This window comes from Oncorhynchus gorbuscha, linkage group LG17, assembly GCF_021184085.1.
Source record: "Oncorhynchus gorbuscha isolate QuinsamMale2020 ecotype Even-year linkage group LG17, OgorEven_v1.0, whole genome shotgun sequence".
NCBI classification, from domain to species: Eukaryota; Metazoa; Chordata; class Actinopteri; order Salmoniformes; family Salmonidae; genus Oncorhynchus; species Oncorhynchus gorbuscha.
In genome coordinates, this window is record NC_060189.1 from 27,407,342 (window position 1) to 27,427,247 (window position 19,906).

Here is a 19,906-nt window from a genome sequence, read left to right on the forward strand (position 1 = left end):
CTCTGACTATCTGCCTTGTCCCTGTCCTTATGCCCCTTTTCTCTCTCTCTCTCTCTCTCTCTCTCTCTCTCTCTCTCTCTCTCTCTCTCTCTCTCTCTCTCTCTCTCTCTCTCTCTCTCTCTCTCTCTCTCTCTCTCTCTCTCTCTCTCTCTCTCTCTCTCTCTCTCTCTCTCTCTCTCTCTCTCTCTCTCTCTCTCTCTCTCTTTCTCTCTCTCTCTCTCTCTCTCTCTCTCTCCTCTCTCTCTCTCTCTCTCTCTCTCTCTCTCTCTCTCTCTCTCTCTCTCTCTCTCTCTCTCTCTCTCTCTCTCTCTCTCTCTCTCTCTCTCTCTCTCTCTCTCTCTCTCTCTCTCTCTCTCTCTCTCTCTCTCTCTCTCTCTCTCTCTCTCTCTCTCTCTCTCTCTCTCTCTCTCTCTCTCTCTCTCTCTCTCTCTCTCTCTCTCTCTCTCTCTTTCTCCACTTTCTTTCTCCTTTTACTTGTGTGTTGAGTGCCATTATAGAGAGGCCATCAGCAGTACTATTTCAGACCCACGACTGTTGCTCTGTTAACCTTATTTAGAAACAACTGTTTCTGGATCTGTTTTTCACAGCTATGCAATTACCAGCTTGTAAAATAATGGTCTGAACGTCTGTTTTTCTTTGCATATTTGGAGTCGTAGCGATACAAGAATGCAGCTAAATATAGTTCACATGTTCACAACTCACTGATATTCTCACACATTTCTCGTTAGGCCGTGGTCAATTCCTAGACTTAGATTAGCAAGAACAGGATTACACAGGACATTTCCTAGAAAGTAATAGAAATCCAAGCTGGGAAAAATATGCAGACTATAATGTTTTCCGTTTCCCCTCCCCGTGGAACTTTGAGGGACAAGGAGAGTCCTGATGGATGAACACTATTTACATACGGCTGCAGTGTGATGGGATCTTACTCATAAATCTCTTCACGTTTTGTTATACATACATCTACTGTATGTACAGTGGCAGTAGAACGGGAAGCACTTCCCCTCCTTTGAATGTGAGCGACGAGTTGAGTTAGAAGAGGTTCTCCACTGTTTGCTTAGCTCTCCCACTCTCAGACTGTAGGCAACAACAGCTTTCATCACAGACTGTCCCATGTCCAGGGATATCTAGAGATACACATAATGGACGTTGTATCATCAGATAGATAAAATCATTAATGATCTAAAGCAGGTAATGCAGCACCCCTCTTTGATGTACTCTTCTCTTTTGTGATGGCACTTGGAGGACGACTTGAGAAGCAGGTTTTGTTTGGGCAGGCGGGACCAAATCCATCACGCCTTAACTTTTTGGATGGGTGGAGCTGAGGTGATACCATTCACCTGCCTCCCCAGGAGGCGCAGCACAGCAGGCTGGCAGGGTGATTGGTGGTTATACAGAATCCACTCACCAACGAACTTCGCATTCCATTGATACATTTCCCATTGGATCCCATAGCTGCTTGTCGTTGCTCTTGTAGAATAACTCACATCCCAGACAAAGGATGGTATCTTGTGTATGCAAACCATGCTTATACAGCAGCAGAAAGAAGAGATTTAGCTTCTTTGTTCAATTTTCTATTTTTTTCTTGTCTGATGCAGCACTGATGTTCACATCATGAGTGAGTACATTGACATTAGTTTGTATGGCTGTTACATTTCTGAAATCTGTGATTTCTGGGGGTTGAACTGTTCTCGAGCAAAGAGCAAATAATGTATTGGAAAACAGAATATATTAGTCTACTTGTTACAACTGTCATACTTCAACATAATGCTTTGTCAGCTGTTCATTTGACCAAATACCTGACCTTGTCAGATGAGACTGGTTCTCAGGCCAGATCAGGTCTCTTTTTGTTGTGATTGTGTGTCAGATATCAATTCCTTTATGACCGCCCAATTACAGTTTAAAATGAAATTTTCTTCAGAACATTTACATTTACATTTACATTTAAGTCATTTAGCAGACGCTCTTATCCAGAGCGACTTACAAATTGGTGCATTCACCTTATGACATCCAGTGGAACAACCACTTTACAATAGTGCATCTAAATATTTTAAGGGGGGAGGGGGTGAGAAGGATTACTTTATCCTATCCTAGGTATTCCTTAAAGAGGTGGGGTTTCAGGTGTCTCCGGAAGGTGGTGATTGACTCCGCTGTCCTGGCGTCGTGAGGGAGTTTGTTCCACCATTGGGGAGCCAGAGCAGCGAACAGTTTTGACTGAGCTGAGCGGGAACTGTACTTCCTCAGTGGTAGGGAGGCGAGCAGGCCAGAGGTGGATGAACGCAGTGCCCTTATTTGGGTGTAGGGCCTGATCAGAGTCTGGAGGTACTGAGGTGCCGTTCCCCTCACAGCTCCGTAGGCAAGCACCATGGTCTTGTAGCGGATGCGAGCTTCAACTGGAAGCCAGTGGAGAGAGCGGAGGAGCGGGGTGACGTGAGAGAACTTGGGAAGGTTGAACACTAGACGGGCTGCGGCGTTCTGGATGAGTTGTAGGGGTTTAATGGCACAGGCAGGGAGCCCAGCCAACAGCGAGTTGCAGTAATCCAGACGGGAGATGACAAGTGCCTGGATTAGGACCTGCGCCGCTTCCTGTGTGAGGCAGGGTCGTACTCTGCGGATGTTGTAGAGCATGAACCTACAGGAACGGGCCACCGCCTTGATGTTAGTTGAGAACGACAGTTTGTTGTCCAGGATCACGCCAAGGTTCTTAGCGCTCTGGGAGGAGGACACAATGGAGTTGTCAACCGTGATGGCGAGATCATGGAACGGGCAGTCCTTCCCCGGGAGGAAGAGCAGCTCCGTCTTGCCGAAGTTCAGCTTGAGGTGGTGATCCGTCATCCACACTGATATGTCTGCCAGACATGCAGAGATGCGATTCGCCACCTGGTCATCAGAAGGGGGAAAGGAGAAGATTAATTGTGTGTCGTCTGCATAGCAATGATAGGAGAGACCATGTGAGGTTATGACAGAGCCAAGTGACTTGGTGTATAGCGAGAATAGGAGAGGGCCTAGAACAGAGCCCTGGGGGACACCAGTGGTGAGAGCGCGTGGTGAGGAGACAGATTCTCGCCACGCCACCTGGTAGGAGCGACCTGTCAGGTAGGACGCAATCCAAGCGTGGGCCGCGCCGGAGATGCCCAACTCGGAGAGGGTGGAGAGGAGGATCTGATGGTTCACAGTATCGAAGGCAGCCGATAGGTCTAGAAGGATGAGAGCAGAGGAGAGAGAGTTAGCTTTAGCGGTGCGAAGCGCCTCCGTGATACAGAGAAGAGCAGTCTCAGTTGAATGACTAGTCTTGAAACCTGACTGATTTGGATCAAGAAGGTCATTCTGAGAGAGATAGCGGGAGAGCTGACCAAGGACGGCACGTTCAAGAGTTTTGGAGAGAAAAGAAAGAAGGGATACTGGTCTGTAGTTGTTGACATCGGAGGGATCGAGTGTAGGTTTTTTCAGAAGGGGTGCAACTCTCGCTCTCTTGAAGACGGAAGGGACGTAGCCAGCGGTCAGGGATAAGTTGATGAGCGAGGTGAGGTAAGGGAGAAGGTCTCCGGAAATGGTCTGGAGAAGAGAGGAGGGGATAGGGTCGAGCGGGCAGGTTGTTGGGCGGCCGGCCGTCACAAGACGCGAGATTTCATCTGGAGAGAGAGGGGAGAAAGAGGTCAGAGCACAGGGTAGGGAAGTGTGAGCAGAACCAGCGGTGTTGTTTGACTTAGCAAACGAGGATCGGATGTCGTCGATCTTCTTTTCAAAATGGTTGACGAAGTCATCTGCAGAGAGGGAGGGGGGGGGGGAGGAGGATTCAGGAGGGAGGAGAATGTGGCAAAGAGCTTCCTAGGGTTAGAGGCAGATGCTTGGAATTTAGAGTGGTAGAAAGTGGCTTTAGCAGCAGAGACAGAGGAGGAAAATGTAGAGAGGAGGGAGTGAAAGGATGCCAGGTCCGCAGGGAGGCGAGTTTTCCTCCATTTCCGCTCGGCCTTCCGGAGCCCTGTTCTGTGAGCTCGCATTGAGTCGTCAAGCCACGGAGCGGGAGGGGAGGACCGAGCCGGCCTGGAAGATAGGGGACATAGAGAGTCAAAGGATGCAGAAAGGGAGGAGAGGAGGGTTGAGGAGGCAGAATCAGGAGATAGGTTGGAGAAGGTTTGAGCAGAGGGAAGAGATGATAGGATGGAAGAGGAGAGAGTAGCGGGGGAGAGAGAGCGAAGGTTGGGACGGCGCGATACCATCCGAGTAGGGGCAGTGTGGGAAGTGTTGGATGAGAGCGAGAGGGAAAAGGATACAAGGTAGTGGTCGGAGACTTGGAGGGGAGTTGCAATGAGGTTAGTGGAAGAACAGCATCTAGTAAAGATGAGGTCGAGCGTATTGCCTGCCTTGTGAGTAGGGGGAAGGTGAGAGGGTGAGGTCAAAAGAGGAGAGGAGTGGAAAGAAGGAGGCAGAGAGGAATGAGTCAAAGGTAGACGTGGGGAGGTTAAAGTCGCCCAGAACTGTGAGAGGTGAGCCGTCCTCAGGAAAGGAGCTTATCAAGGCATCAAGCTCATTGATGAACTCTCCGAGGGGACCTGGAGGGCGATAAATGATAAGGATGTTAAGCTTGAAAGGGCTGGTAACTGTGACAGCATGAAATTCAAAGGAGGCGATAGACAGATGGGTAAGGGGAGAAAGAGAGAATGACCACATGGGAGAGATAAGGATCCCTATGCCACCACCCCGCTGACCAGAAGCTCTCGGGGTGTGCGAGAACACGTGGGCGGACGAAGAGAGAGCAGTAGGAGTAGCAGTGTTATCTGTGGTGATCCATGTTTCTGTCAGTGCCAAGAAGTCGAGGGACTGGAGGGAGGCATAGGCTGAGATGAACTCTGCCTTGTTGGCTGCAGATCGGCAGTTCCAGAGGCTACCGGAGACCTGGAACTCCACGTGGGTCGTGCACGCTGGGACCACCAGATTAGGGTAGCAGCGGCCACGCGGTGTGGAGCGTTTGTATGGTCTGTGCAGAGAGGAGAGAACAGGGATAGACAGACACATAGTTGACAGGCTACAGAAGAGGCTACGCTAATGCAAGGAGATTGGAATGACAAGTGGACTACACGTCTCGAATGTTCAGAAAGTTAAGCTTACGTAGCAAGAATCTTATTGACTAAAATTATTAAAAATGATACAGTACTGCTGAAGTAGGCTAGCTGGCAGTGGCTGCGTTGTTGACTTTGTAGGCTAGCTGACAGTGGCTGCGTTGTTGACACTACACTAATCAAGTCGTTCCGTTGAGTGTAGTAGTTTCTACAGTGCTGCTATTCGGGGGCTAGCTGGCTAGCTAGCAGTGTTGATTACGTTACGTTGCGTTAAAAGAACGACAATAGCTGGCTAGCTAACCTAGAAAATCGCTCTAGACTACACAATTATCTTTGATACACAGACGGCTATGTAGCTAGCTATGTAGCTAGCTACGATCAAACAAATCAAACCGTTGTGCTGTAATGAAATGAAATGAAAAATGTGATACTACCTGTGGAGCGAAGCGGAATGCGACCGGGTTGTTGAGTGCGGAAGTTCTATTCAGTAGACGTTGGCTAGCTGTTGGCTAGCTAGCAGTGTCTAGCTAGCTAACCTCGGTAAATTAAGATAATCACTCTAAGACTACACGCTCTAAACTACACAATTATCTTGGATACGAAGACAGCAAAGACAACTATGTAGCTAGCTAACACTACACTAATCAAGTCGTTCAGTTGAGTGTAATAGTTTCTACAGTGCTGCTATTCGGTAGACGGTGGACGTTTGCTAGCTGGCTAGCTGCTGGGCAGATAGCAGTGTAGACTACGTTAGGACGACGAAATACGAAGTTGCAATAGAAGTGCTGACTGTTTCACTTTGTTGTCCTCTTTCTTTTCCTTTAACTTCTGTCCTTCTTTTGTCCTTATTTTGTCTTCCTTTCTTCTGTTAACTAGATATTTTTTGTTGTTATTCTTTGTAAGCTAGCTAGCTTCTTCCAGAACATACACTACCATGCAAAAGTTTGGGTTGACTTAGAAATGTCCTTGTTTTGAAAGAACAGCACATTTTTTGTCCATTAAAATACCATCAAAGTGATCAGGAATACAGTGTAGACATTGTTAATGTTGTAAATGACCATTGTTGCTGGAAACAGGTGACTTTTTTATGGAATATCTACATAGCTGTACAGTGGCCCATTATCAGCAACCATCACTCCTGTGTTCCAATGGCACGTTGTGTTAGCTAATCCAAGTTTATAATTTTAAAAGGCTAATTGATCATTAGAAAACCCTTTTGCAATTATGTTAGCATAGCTGAAAACGATGTTCTGATCAAAGAATCAATAAAACTGGCCATATTTAGACTAGTTGAGTATCTGGAGCATCAGTATTTGTGGGTTCAATTACAGGCTCAAAATGGCCAGAAACAAAGAACTGTCTTCTGAAACTCGTCAGTCTATTCTTGTTCTGAGAAATGAAGGCTATTCCATGTGAGAAATTGCAAATAAATTTAAGATCTTGTACAACGCTGTGTACTACTCCCTTCACAGAACAGCGCAAACTGGCTCTAACCAGAATTTAAAGAGGAGTGGGAGGCCACGGGGCGCAACTGAACAAGAGGACAAGTGCATTAGAGTGTCTAGTTTGAGAAACAGACGCCTCACAAGTCCTCAACTGGCAGCTTCAATAAATAGTACACGCAAAACACCAGTCTCAACGTCAACAGTGAAGACTCCGGGATGCTGGCCTTCTAGGCAGAGTTGCAAAGAAAAAGGCATATTGCAGACTGGCCAATAAAAATAAAAGATTAAGATGGGTAAAAGAACACAGACACTGGACAGAGAAACTCTGCCTGGTTCCATTTTCTCTGTTTGTTTCTGTTTGGTTACGAGAGTAAATGGTAAACAGTTTCTGTTGCAAAACGTTTCGCAACGGTATGCAGTTAACCTCTTGCTCCTACCTGACACGCAGGCGTCCCATCTAGACATCTGGAAATTCAAATGCGCTACGCTAAATGCTAATAGTACTAGTTAAAACTCAAACGTTCATTAAAATACACATGCAGGGTATTGAATTAAAGCTACACTCGTTGTGAATCCAGGCAACAAGTCAGATTTTTAAAATGCTTTTCGGCGAAAGCATGAGAAGCTATTATCTGATAGCATGTAACACCCCAAAAGACCCGCAGGGGACGTAAACAAAATAATTAGCATAGTCGTACGCTACACAACCCGCACAAATAAAATATAAAACATTCATTACCTTTGACCATCTTCTTTGTTGGCACTCCTAGATGTCCCATAATCACTATTGTTCTTTTATTTTTTATTAAATCGGTCCATATATAGCCTAGATATCGATCTATGAAGACTGTGTGATAAACGAAAAAAATAGCGTCTTATAACGTAACGTTATTTTTAAAATGAAGAAAGTCGACGATAAACTTTCACAAAACACTTCGAAATACTTTTGTAATGCAACTTTAGGTATTAGTAAACGTTAATAAGCGATCAAATTGATCACGAGGTGAAGTATATTCTTTAGCTTTCTGTCTGGAAATAATGTCCGGGTAAATTTCAACCAAAATATCCGGTCGGAGACTTGAACAAATGGCTTGTCTCTTCTTTGTTTGACCAAGAAACAAAGCCTAGGCAAATGACAAGACTGTTGACATCGCGTGGAAGCTGTAGGTATTGCAACCTCAGCCCCATTTATTGTGGTTCGTCTTTATCAATGGGTTGAAGTGGCGGATGGATATATATTTCCATTTTCAGTGATCAGATTTTCCTGGGCTTTTCGATGAAACGCACGTTCTGTTATAGTCACAGCCGTGATTTAACCAGTTTTATAAACGTCTGAGGGTTTTCTATCCACACATACTAATCATATGCATATACTATATTCCTGGCATGAGCAGCAGGGCGCTGAAATGTTGCGCGATTTTTAACAGAATGTTCGAAAAAGTAGGGGGTAGGAGTAACAGGTTAATGAATACAGCCCAGCTACTGTACCTTAATTGTGTGTCTATGTAGAGCAGGTTGAAAACAACATTGCTCAAAAAGGCTGTGGCTTCAGTCATTTGGAAAGTTGTTTTTTAAAACTGATTGGCAAACCAGCAAGTGTGTGCCAACTCTCGGGTTTCTTCTTCTTGACACGCCAATTGTTGAACTTCTCAGCAGTTATCATGAAAGATTTGTTTCACAGATGTTTGTTGAATGCTCATATGGAAGGCATCCACCTATATTTGCAACTGTTAGAATATGTTTGAAAGTTTAAAATCGACCATTTCTATTTTTCTAATAATAATAATATATTTATTTGTTATAGTGCTTTTTATACAGAATGTAAAGTCGCTTTAAAAACACAAAAATTAATTCAGGGTGCTGGCAATTGATGGGAGATGGTCTTCCACAGCAGGTAGCCTAGCAGTTAATAGCTGTGGGCCAGTAACCGAAAGGTCGCTGGTTCGAATCCCTGAGCCAACTTGGTGGGGGAAAAAATCTGCCAATGTGCCCTTGGGCAAGGCACTTAACCCTAATTTCTCATGTAAGTCACTCTGAATAATAGCATCTGCTAAGTAACTAAAATGTCAAATGTAAATAATGATCAAGTCAAATCAAACTTTATTTGTCACATGCGCCGAATACAACAAGTGTAGACTTTACCATGAAATGCTTATTTACAAGCCCTTAACCAACAGTTCAGTTCAAGAAGAAGAAAATATTTACCAAGTAGACTAAAATAAAAAGTTATAATAAAAAGTAACACAATAAGAATAACAAGGCTCTATACAGGGGGCACCGGTACCGAGTCAGTGTGCAGGGGTACAGGCTAGTTGAGGTAATCTGTACATGTAGGTGGGGGCGAAGTGACTATGCATAGGTAACAAACAAACAGCGAGTAGCAGCAGTGTACGGGGAGTGAGGGTGTGTTAATGTAAATTGTCTGGTGGTGATTTTTATGAATTGTTCAGTGGTCTAATGGCTTGGGGTTAGAAGCTGTTGAGGAGCCTTTTGGTCCTAGACTTGGAACACTTGAACGCTGAGCTGTAGTCAATGAACAGCATTCTCACATAGGTGTTGCTTTTGTCGAGGTGAGAAAGGACGGTGTGGAGTGCGATTCCGTCATCTGTGGATCTGTTGGGGAGCCATGTGAATTGTAGTGGGTCTAGGGTGTCCGGGAGGATGCTGTTGATGTGAGCCATGACCAGCTTTTCAAAGCACTTTATGGCTACCGAAATGAGTGCCACAAGGCGGTAATCATTTTGGCAGGTTCCCTTCGCTTCCTTGGGCACAGGGACTATGGTGGTCTGATTGAAACATGTAGGTATCACAGACTCAGTCAGGGAGAGGTTGAAAATGTCAGTGAAGACACTTGACAGTTGGTCCACGCATGCTTTAAGTACACGTCCTGGTAATCCGTCTGGCCCAGAGGCTTTGTGAATGTTGACCTGTTTAAAGGTTTTGTTCACATCGGCTACCGAGAGCGTTATCACACAGTCATCCAGAACAGCTGGTGCTCTCGTGCATGCTTCAGTATCGCTTGCCTCGAAGCGAGCATAAAAGGCATTTAGCTCGTCTGGTAGGCTCGCGTCACTGGGCAGCTCGAGTCCGGGTTTCCCTTTGTAGTCCATAATTGTTTTCAAGCCCAGCCACATCCGACGAGCGTCAGAGCCGGTATAGTAGGATTCAGTCTTAATCCTGTATTGACGATTTGCTTGTTTGATGGTTCGTCTGAGGGCATAGCCGGATTTCTTACAAGCATCTGGATTAGTCTCCCGCTCCTTGAAAGCGGCAGGTCTAGCCTTTAGCTCGATGCGGATGTTGCAATTCAGAAAATGAATAGTTTGAGTGGAAGTGACTTCGATGGTACGGCCAGGGAGGGAGAAACATCAGTCAGACAGGCAGGCCCGGAGCTTTTCATCAGGGACCTGTCTATGAAGTTCACAGCTAGGCTTACTCATCCTCTGTAGGTAGGCTGGAAAATCCACCACCGAATGTGTAGCACCCACCTGGGTGCTGCTTTGGCAGCTATAAGCACCTGAGAGACCACCACACCTCGGCAGTAATCAGTAACAGTCTCCAACGAGGCGAGCCTCTGTCATCCCCTCACACCACAGTCCACATCCTTCCAGAAACAGGAATAGACCTGAGTCACACACTTGGAGCAGGTCCTTATAATTAACATTAGACACCGACTGGAGCCAAGACTGGCCTTCTGTAAAACAGCTTAATGGGTCTATCAGTCTCTGTACTTTTATCACAGAGCTCAGTAGAAAAGACTGGGATGACTTGGATAGGGGCTTACCATGGAGTAGTTAGTGGTGCGCTATAGTACAGGGGGCCTACATCAAGTGGGCTAGAAAGTGCAAGTATCAGATGAACACATCAACATTCTGATATCAAGGACCTATTTTGAAGACAGTTGAAGGTATAGAAGATCTGTCACAGAGGAAGTGGAATATACTATGTTTGAGGTGTTTGTGAGAAGCTTGGGGATAGTTGGCTAATGTTGGGATGCTTCACTCAGTCATGGACCTGATGGACTTTGTAGAGATATATAATGGTGAGTGGGCCTCTGCCAGTAAAGCTGGAAGTCTATATTTTTGAACTTTATTTAACTCGGCAAGTCAGTTAGGAACAAATGATTATTTTCAATGACGGCCTAGGAACAGTGGGTGAACTGCCTTGTTCAGGGGCAGAACAACAGATTGTTTACCTTGTCAGCTTGGGGATTTGATCTTGCAACCATTTGGGTTACTAGTCCGACGCTCTAATCACTAGGCTACCTGGCCGATGTAACTGTAAATGGGTAAGAGGGAAGTTATTGGATGTGTTCAGCAGCATGTTAGACACGTGACCATGATTGTGGCGTATTTAAAAAGCTAGGAACCCTCTGGCAGCACCTTGAGCCTTACTGAAGGCTTGTATATTAAAGAAAACGTATTGCTGCTATATTTCAGGATTTGTATGCATCACATATGTACTCTTGGGTGTTTATTTATGTAAAATATGATACAATATTGTCATATTTCTTTTGCCTCTCCCTTTCATAGTGGAGCAAGAGCAAATTCAGAAGAGAACCTTCACCAACTGGATCAATGCTCAGCTCTCAAAGGTAACACTGTCTGCAATACTGTATGTCTTCCACTAGCACGCCTCACTCACTCACTCACTCACTCACTCACTCACTCACTCACTCACTCACTCACTCACTCACTCACTCACTCACTCTCACTCACTCACTCACTCACTCATTCTCACTCACTCACTCACTCACTCACTCACTCACTCACTCACTCACTCACTCACTCACTCACTCACTCACTCACTCACTCACTCACTCACTCACTCACTCACTCACTCACTCACTCACTCACTCATCCACCTGGAGAGAAGGGTTGTGTTGATCTCCTGCTCATGGTAGAGGTCAGTTGTGCATGCGTCAGGGGAGGGGCAGGGTGGAATCATGTAAATATAGCCCCTTGGAGCGTGGTTTAGAGAGCACACACAGACAGACAGCAACAGAAGTCCCCCCTAGCCCTCCCACCCCGTGGAGTCTGGCCAGCACTCAAAATCAAATCAAATGTATTTATATAGCTCTTCGTACATTAGCTGATATCTCAAAGTGCTGTACAGAAACCCAGCCTAAAACCTCAAACAGCAAGCAATGCAGGTGTTGAAGCACGTTGGCTAGGAAAAACTCCCTAGAAAGGCCAAAACCTAGGAAGAAATCTAGAGAGGAACCAGGCTATGAGGGGTGGGTCCTCTTCTTGCTGTGCTGGGTGGAGATTATAACAGAACATGGTCAAGATTTTCAAATGTTCATAAATGACCAGCATGGTCAAATAATAGGTCTGGGACAGGTAGCACTCCGGTGAACAGGTCAGGATTCTATAGCCGCAGGCAGAACAGTTGAAACTGGAGCAGCAGCACGGCCAGGTGGACTGGGGACAGCAAGGAGTCATCATGCCAGGTAGTCCTGAGGCATGGTCCTAGGGCTCAGGTCCTCCGAGAGAGAGAAAGAAAGAGAGAATACTTAAATTCACACAGGACACCGGATAAGAAGGAGAAGTACTCCAGATATAACAAACTGACCCTAGCCTCCCGACACATAAACTACTGCAGTATAAATACTGGAGGCTGAGACAGGAGGGGTCAGGAGACACTGTGGCCCCATCCGATGATACCCCCGGACAGGGCCAAACAGGAAGGATATAACCCCACCCACTTTGCCAAAGCACAGCCCCCACACCACTAGAGGGATATCTTCAATCACCAACTTACCATCCTGAGACAAGGCCGCGTATAGCCCACAAAGATCTCTGCCACGGCACAACCTAAGGGGGGGGGGCAACAGACAGGAAGATCACATCAGTGACTCAACCCACTCCAGTGATGCACCCCTACTAGGGACAGCATGAAAGAGCACCAGTAATCCAGTGACTCAGCCCCTGTAATAGAGGTAGAGAATCCCAGTGGAAAGAGGGGAACCGGCCAGGCAGAGACAGCAAGGGCGGTTCGTTGCTCCAGAGCCTTTCCGTTCACCTTCACACTCCTGGGCCAGACTACACTCAATCATATGACCTATTGAAGAGATGAGTCTTCAGTAAAGACTTAAAGGTTGAGACTGAGCCTGCGTCTCTCACATGGATAGGCAGACCATTCCATAAAAATGGAGCTCTATAGGAGAAAGCCCTGCCTCCAGCTGTTTGCTTAGAAATTCTAGGGACAATTAGGAGGCCTGCGTCTTGTGACCGTAGCGTACGTGTAGGTATGTACGGCAGGACCAAATCAGAGAGATAGGTAGGAGCAAGCCCATGTAATGCTTTGTAGGTTAGCAGTAAAACCTTGAAATCAGCCCTTACCTTGACAGGAAGCCAGTGTAGGGAGGCTAGCACTGGAGTAATATGATATATTTTTTTGGTTCTAGTCAGGATTCTAGCAGCCGTATTTAGCACTAACTGAAGTTTATTTAGTGCTTTATCTGGGTAGCCGGAAAGTAGAGCATTGCAGTAGTCTAACCTAGAAGTAACAAAAGCATGGATTCATTTTTCTGCATAATTTTTGGACAGAAAGTTTCAGATTTTTGCAATGTTACCGAGATGGAAAAAATCTGTCCTTGAAACAGTCTTGATATGTTCGTCAAAAGAGAGGTCAGGGTCAGAGTAACGCCGAGGTCCTTCACAGTTTTATTTGAGACGACTGTACAACCATTAAGATTAATTGTCAGATTCAACAGAAGATCTCTTTGTTTCTTGGGACCTATAACAAACACTGGGCTGAGTCAGAGTTGTGGAACCTAAGCTGTGGGTTGACATGGACCCACATACCGCTATGGATTGACATGGACCCACATACCGCTATGGGTTGACATGGATCCACATACCGCTGTGGGTTGACATACCGCTGTGGGTTGACATGGACCCACATACCGCTGTGGGTTGACATGGACCCACATACCGCTGTGGGTTGACATGGACCCACATACCGCTGTGGGTTGACATGGACCCACATACCGCTGTGGGTTGACATGGACCCACATACCGCTGTGGGTTGACATGGACCCAAAAACCGCTGTGGGTTGACATGGATCCACATACCGCTGTGGGTTGACATGGACCCACATACCGCTATGGGTTGACATGGACCCACATACCGCTATGGGTTGACATGGATCCACATACCGCTATGGGTTGACATGGATCCACATACCGCTATGGGTTGACATGGACCCACATACCGCTGTGGGTTGACATGGATCCACATACCGCTGTGGGTTGACATGGACCCACATACCGCTGTGGGTTGACATGGATCCACATACCGCTGTGGGTTGTTTAGTATTAGTCACGATGCCTTATGAAAGAGACTAACAACGGCTGTTCTGTGGTCTTGTCTCAGAGGATTCCCCCGTGCATGGTGTTGGACCTGTTCAATGATTTCCGGGACGGGTCTAAGCTGCTGGACCTGCTGGAGGTGATGAGTGGCCAGCGGATGGTAAGTCTCTATCTCTGTCACAGATTAACTCTTAACACACTCTACCGTAGATACATTACAAGTTCATTTCAAGTGAACTCTTAGAAGGCTAGTCCTAAATAGACAAGGAGCACCTGCTGTAGTGTCTCCCCCTCTTTTTCTGGGACTGTATTTCTCCTTTTCTCTTAACCCCGTACATCAGCATCAACCCTTTCCTCACAATAACTTATTTTCTATTTTTCCTCTCCTCTCCCTCATTTCATTGTAGGTATCTATGGCCCTCTGTCATCTCTTGTGCCCTTTGCCTTTATCTATGGTTCTGATGTCTGTTGTTGTCTATTGTAGAGTCGGGAGAGAGGCAGAGGCATCTTTCAGCACAGGAGCAACATTGAAACAGCCCTGTCCTTCTTGAAGAAGAAATCGGTAAGAGTCCGTTTTCGTGCTTTGGTTCCAAGCTCATGTGAGTTGCAAAGCCATTTGTGTTTAACCGCTGATAATGTTAAGCTGTCCTCCTCACACAGATCAAACTGGTCAACATTAACATTCCCGACATCATCGACGGCAAACCATCCATCATCCTAGGCTTGATCTGGACAATCATTATGCAGTATCATGTGAGTCTCAGTCAGAATCAGCTGTAATCACTCTTAGGTACTTGCTTTTATGAGAAAATGTATGCGGGAGCTACATGTCCACGGTAATACATTGTAGTTTTTGTCTATTGTTCCCGGCTGGGCTACTTTACTAAACTTCTCTCCCTGCAGATTGAGGAGCTGGCCAGCAGCCTGTCGTTCAGCTCCCGTCAGTCCTCTCTGGAGTCACTGGCCAGCCTGGACTCTCGCTCCACCCTGTCGGCCCGCTCTACTAGCAACAGCCCCGTGCCCCCCAGGGGCTCCCCCCTACACCAGCGTTTCCGCGTCTCTGCCAAGAAAGCTCTGCTGCTCTGGGTCAGGGAACAGTGCCACAAGTGAGCCCCCTTCCCTGTTTAGGCCCTCTGTTTAGGCCCTTCCTTGTTTAAGCCCTCACACCTCTCATATTCCCTGTCCAAATGAATCTCAAGATGTTATTGTTTTGGTTCCTGATGAGACCTAATGCCTCTACACAATATCGCACACATTGACATCCACTGGTGAAAGGGTGTTCTGTCTGTTGCCATTATTGCCATTATAATATAATGTGGCATCCTCCATAGGGCTGGCTGTACTCTGAATGTGAAGGACTTCAAGGCCAGTTGGCGGAGCGGTGTGCTCTTCTTGTCCATCCTGTATGCCCTGAGACCTGACCTGGTGGACCTGTCCAAGGCCAGAACCAGAACTAACCGGCAGAACCTGGAGGAGGCCTTCCGCACTGCCGAGCGCGAGCTGCGCATCCCCAGACTACTGGAGCCCGATGGTGTGTGGGTGGTGTTCACATAACCTGGGGGAGGGGTGACATCTGATGTCTAGCTCAGTTCCCTGGTTGAATCAGATATGTACTCTGTTGTTGTGCTTTTTAAGCCTCATTTACACTACCTTGCTAACATGTGAGTTTCATGTTTCATGTATCAAGGTTTGTCAAGTCTACACATTGTATTGAAATGTGTCTCTTATACGTCCACTGTGTCCACATTGTGATCAGATTAGCTGGTGCCTCCCTGTATGCACCAGGTATAAACAAGGCTTTGGAAAGCCACTTTATACTGTTTGTCTCAGCTGCTTTGGCCAAAAGTGTGAATTTCTCAAGGAACTTTTCTTGGTGTAGATGTCGATGTGAGAGACCCAGATGAGAAGTCCATCATGACCTACGTGTCCCAGTTCCTCCAGTACTCCAGGGACATGCCTGTGACAGAGGATGACATGCAGGTTTGTACCACACTGTCATCTACTCACTCTCTTTTAATGGCCTTTTATTTGAAATTATTTTCGGTCACACTGCTCCTAGCTAATCAAATCAAATGTATTTATAAAGCCCTTTTTACATCAGCAGATGTCACAAAGTACAGAAACACAGCCTAAAACCCCAAACAGCAAGCAATGCAGATGTAGAAGCACGTCCTATCTGCTCCACTTTTGTTTAGGCTTTCCTCAGGTTCACTGTGTACTGTGGCTCCTTGTTGTGACTCTTCAGCATAATCTAAATTCTTCCCACTTGAATTCTGTTTCTTTCTACCTCACCTTTTCTATTCTTCACTCTCTGTTGTATCTATTCAGATGTACTATATGACTCCTCCTAAAAGCCTCTCCCCTGTCAACCTGCCCACTCACTTCACTCCTGCCATCGCTGCCTCCCCTCTGCGCCAGGTAGCCTATCCCTCACTTTGCCTACAGCACCGTTTATTTCACCTCTCAGACTTCTGAGAAACATGCTACATCATGTGAGACATCTGAAACTAATTCCCAATCAGCACCTCTCCCACTGCTACGGAGTTCTACTTTGGTTTGAAGTTGAAAAATGACTTAAAAAACAGTTTTCTCAGTAACTAGTATGTTTTCAAACAGAAGTCATTTGTAAGTCGCTCTGGATAAGAGCGTCTGCTAAATGACTTAAATGTAAATGTAAAAATGTAAGTAATGTCTCTTGTACTACATTTTTGTGATGTCAGCGGCCTCAGGTTTGTAGTACCTCAGGGACAACTGTACACCTATACTTTACCACCAACAACGGATACCCTATACATTACTCAATATAAAATATCAATCAAACACAATGCTATCCACAATGGCAACATACCTGCAGTACAAACAAACACATGACACCTATTCCAGGCATACTAACAGAGCTGTATAGAATACTGTCTTCCTTTTGAAAACAATTTAATCACTCAAAGCCAAGATTACCTCGAAATGTCAGAGTGATTAAAGTCAGAGGGGAAAATTAGGTTGTTTTACAACCAGTTCACCCTGTTTTCCCTGTTCTGTTGCTGCCAGCCCTGAGCTACAGGAGGGTGTGTTGCTGTTCCCCACCTTAAAAATCAGAGTGGCAGTAATTATTTCCACTGAGACCAGGGTATCTCATTTCATGTCTCAGGGGACTCATGCCAGATCAGGCCCACTGTTCAGCTCATGTTTCCTGCTGTGTTTCAGGACGGCCTGAGGTTGGAGGTTCAGCATAGTTCTAGTGATCTGGATGTATAGGATAGTTCAGAAGTCATCTGAGAGACCGTGTGGTGAACTTTCAAGATCCCTTGAAGCCCAATTCCCCATGATGTGCCTTATTTATTTTTATAGGGGTTTGTTTTGAGGGATCCTTTTCTGAGATATAAGAGGATTGGAAGAGAGAGCATTCGAGTTTGTCATGTTATCTAGAATCTTCCCTGAAGCCTGAAGTACCTAGCCCCCATTCACTGTCTATCTGTCAATTCTCTGGTCAGGCTCGCCTGCTCCAACCCCTACTTATGAGATCAGCTCCTTGTCAAGAACCGGAACCCTCCAGAGCTGCTGCTGCTGCGGTAAACCCTGTTCATCTCCTCTCCTCTGCCTGGTCCCAAGGCTTCCCTCAAGGCTTCCCTCAAGGCTTCCCTCTCCCATAACTGTCTAAACAACGATCGAAAATCAGCTGTTTCATTTCACCCCTGCCTGTTTCACAGAATGCTGTTTATTTGGACACATCTTAAAAGGAAGATACATCTTAAAATCATCAACTCATGCGAGAGGGAGAGAACTTTACATACTAGAGTTGAGCTCCACCTTACTCCACCTTACCCACTAATACTTCACTTCCCATGTGAAGAGGTTCTTTGAAATGTAATCTTCAGGCTACATAGAGTGGAAAGGGCGTTTTGAAAGTTTAACGTTAGGTTATGGGTAGGGTTAGTGCTTTATTTTGGTTCATAATTTGTCTGATAACTCATTCGTCTTTTTGCTGTGACTCAAGACCACAACCAATCAGAAGACCCAGGAAGTGACCTGCTGGCTGTTGCAGGCCTATCAGGAGTTACTGGAAGGCTGGGACTCCACAGAAGGCGAGAGCTATGCAGAGAGATACCATGTATGTAGTACTGTACAGTATGTGGAGGCTGCTAGTTGGATTAAAAATGGAGTCAAGGACTGTCTATCTTTTATATAGTTTAGGGTGATACATTTGCATTCTATTCAAGTCTGATACTTAAATAGTATTAACCTCACAGCACTATCTGAGAGCTTTTCCTGTTTGCGTGCATGTGTCTGTGTGTGTGTGTCTGTGTTTGTGTGTCTCCCAGGTGTTCCAAACCTTTGTGGTGTCCTTTAACGAGCAGCGTCGCCCCGTGATGCCTCTCCTGACAGCCATGAAGCGCACCCCCCAGCTGAGTGAGGAACAGAGGAACCTCAGGGGGGCTTGGGACGCCCTCGCCGAGAAGGTCTGCTCACTCCTCACACTGGTTATCTTACACGCTAAGTCAAATCACATGATGTCCTGCAATATACTATGTAAACTATAATTATCTTGGTGTACTGATAAAGCATGATATTCCGTGTTGATGTGGTTTCGCAGTAATCATCTATTTATGCTTTTACAGTGTACACAAATATATTGTTTTTTGTGTGTGTGTGTGTGTCTGAGTATGTTTTTTTCATCTGTTTGCTTGGTTACATTTCTATGTGATTGTTCCCGATCAGCTGCGTGAGTATAAGACAGAGCTGGACCTTAGTCTGCCTGCTTCCCTGGAAATGGTGGGCCGCTGGCTGCTTAGGGCTGAGGGGGCGCTGGCTGAGGAGGAGGGGGACCCTCAGGACCACGCCCGCGCCGCCGAGGAGGCCAGGGAGAAACTGGATCTGCTCAAGGTAATATCTCACAATCTGTCAATCAACATGCATCACTAAAAAAAGTGAATTGCCTCTTAACCAACCTGTGACATTAGTCCTCTCAATCAAAATGTATATTTTTTATAGACATCCCTGGACGAGATGCCCCAACAACTTAAGAACTTTCAGAAGTTCCAGAATATGGATGAATATGGAGCCATCCTGGTGCCTACTGACAAACTGGAAGAGATGAAGAGAAGGTGTGCACTTGTCTACCTGTTTTTCCCATAACTGTAGCGTGAATGTCAGAGAGAGCCTCCAACAACCCACCTCTCTCTACCTCCTCCTCAGGTTCACCAGTGTAAGAGTCACTGCCAAGTACCATGGGATCAAACTGGAGTACCAGGAGCACCGGCACACAGTGCTGGACCTGCTGGGCCAGATCAGCAGCAAGCTCCGTGTCTGGAAGAGACCCTACATATCCCAGGAGGCTGTGCGTGTGCTGCTGCAGGACTGGCATGTGAGTAATCCAGTTTAATGACAGAGTTTGACGACTTTCTGTAGACAAGAGGCAAACTGGATTCACAATAGTATGAGTTATAGCCGGCCTATATGAAGTCATTGACTAATCTCTACATTTGTTTCCTCACAGGAGTTAGTGGTTAAACAGGACCTACCATCCTTGCTGGAGGGGGCTCTCCTTAAATTGAAGCTTGTTGCAAGCAAATATACTAGCAAATCTGCCCTAGGTAAGAAGACTGCGTGTGTGTGTGGTAATGTGTTCTGATTCAATACGTTCTGGTCCAAAATACATCGCCAAAGAAAGAACTGTGTGTACCAGTCTTTCTAATGTTCTTCGCAAATTGATTTATTGATGGTTAATTGATTGATTGATCTAAGAGAGGTTTTCCTGGCTGTTCCCCCAGCTGCAGACTCCAAATACATAATGTGCCAAGTGAAGGAGTTGGAGGAGGAGGGTGCTGTGGCTCTGGAGGGAGTGTCTACGGTGAAGAGCACTATGGGCCGTGTGCTGTCTGCCTGGGACTCCTACTGTGACTGTTACAGCTCCCTGCAGGCTTGGCTGGAGCAGGCCTCAGCCTCCCACACGCTCGCACAGAGGCCAGAGGTACAGACAGAAACCCTCCATTAATCTGCAACCTTGTCCACAATGCAGGGGTATACCATGCCTGCTCTTAACAAACCTATTGCCATTACTTCCCCACATGTGTTCCTAAAGAACAAAGTG

The 19,906-nt window shown here is 46.1% G+C and overlaps 1 protein-coding gene across 1 annotated transcript in view; it reads left to right on the forward strand.

Annotated features, from left to right (window-relative positions):
* Window positions 1–19,906, forward strand: part of syne2b (spectrin repeat containing, nuclear envelope 2b) — a 144,766-nt gene that overhangs the window by 8,800 nt on the left and 116,060 nt on the right. The window contains exons 3-18 of the mRNA XM_046308142.1: window positions 11,038–11,099; window positions 13,886–13,981; window positions 14,306–14,383; window positions 14,482–14,574; window positions 14,725–14,927; window positions 15,153–15,352; window positions 15,701–15,801; window positions 16,150–16,239; window positions 17,310–17,387; window positions 17,813–17,926; window positions 18,138–18,275; window positions 18,535–18,699; window positions 18,808–18,920; window positions 19,012–19,180; window positions 19,313–19,409; window positions 19,587–19,786. Of these exons, the coding sequence (XP_046164098.1) occupies window positions 11,038–11,099; window positions 13,886–13,981; window positions 14,306–14,383; window positions 14,482–14,574; window positions 14,725–14,927; window positions 15,153–15,352; window positions 15,701–15,801; window positions 16,150–16,239; window positions 17,310–17,387; window positions 17,813–17,926; window positions 18,138–18,275; window positions 18,535–18,699; window positions 18,808–18,920; window positions 19,012–19,180; window positions 19,313–19,409; window positions 19,587–19,786 (1,997 nt within the window). The remainder of the gene's footprint in view (window positions 1–11,037; window positions 11,100–13,885; window positions 13,982–14,305; window positions 14,384–14,481; window positions 14,575–14,724; window positions 14,928–15,152; window positions 15,353–15,700; window positions 15,802–16,149; window positions 16,240–17,309; window positions 17,388–17,812; window positions 17,927–18,137; window positions 18,276–18,534; window positions 18,700–18,807; window positions 18,921–19,011; window positions 19,181–19,312; window positions 19,410–19,586; window positions 19,787–19,906) is intronic.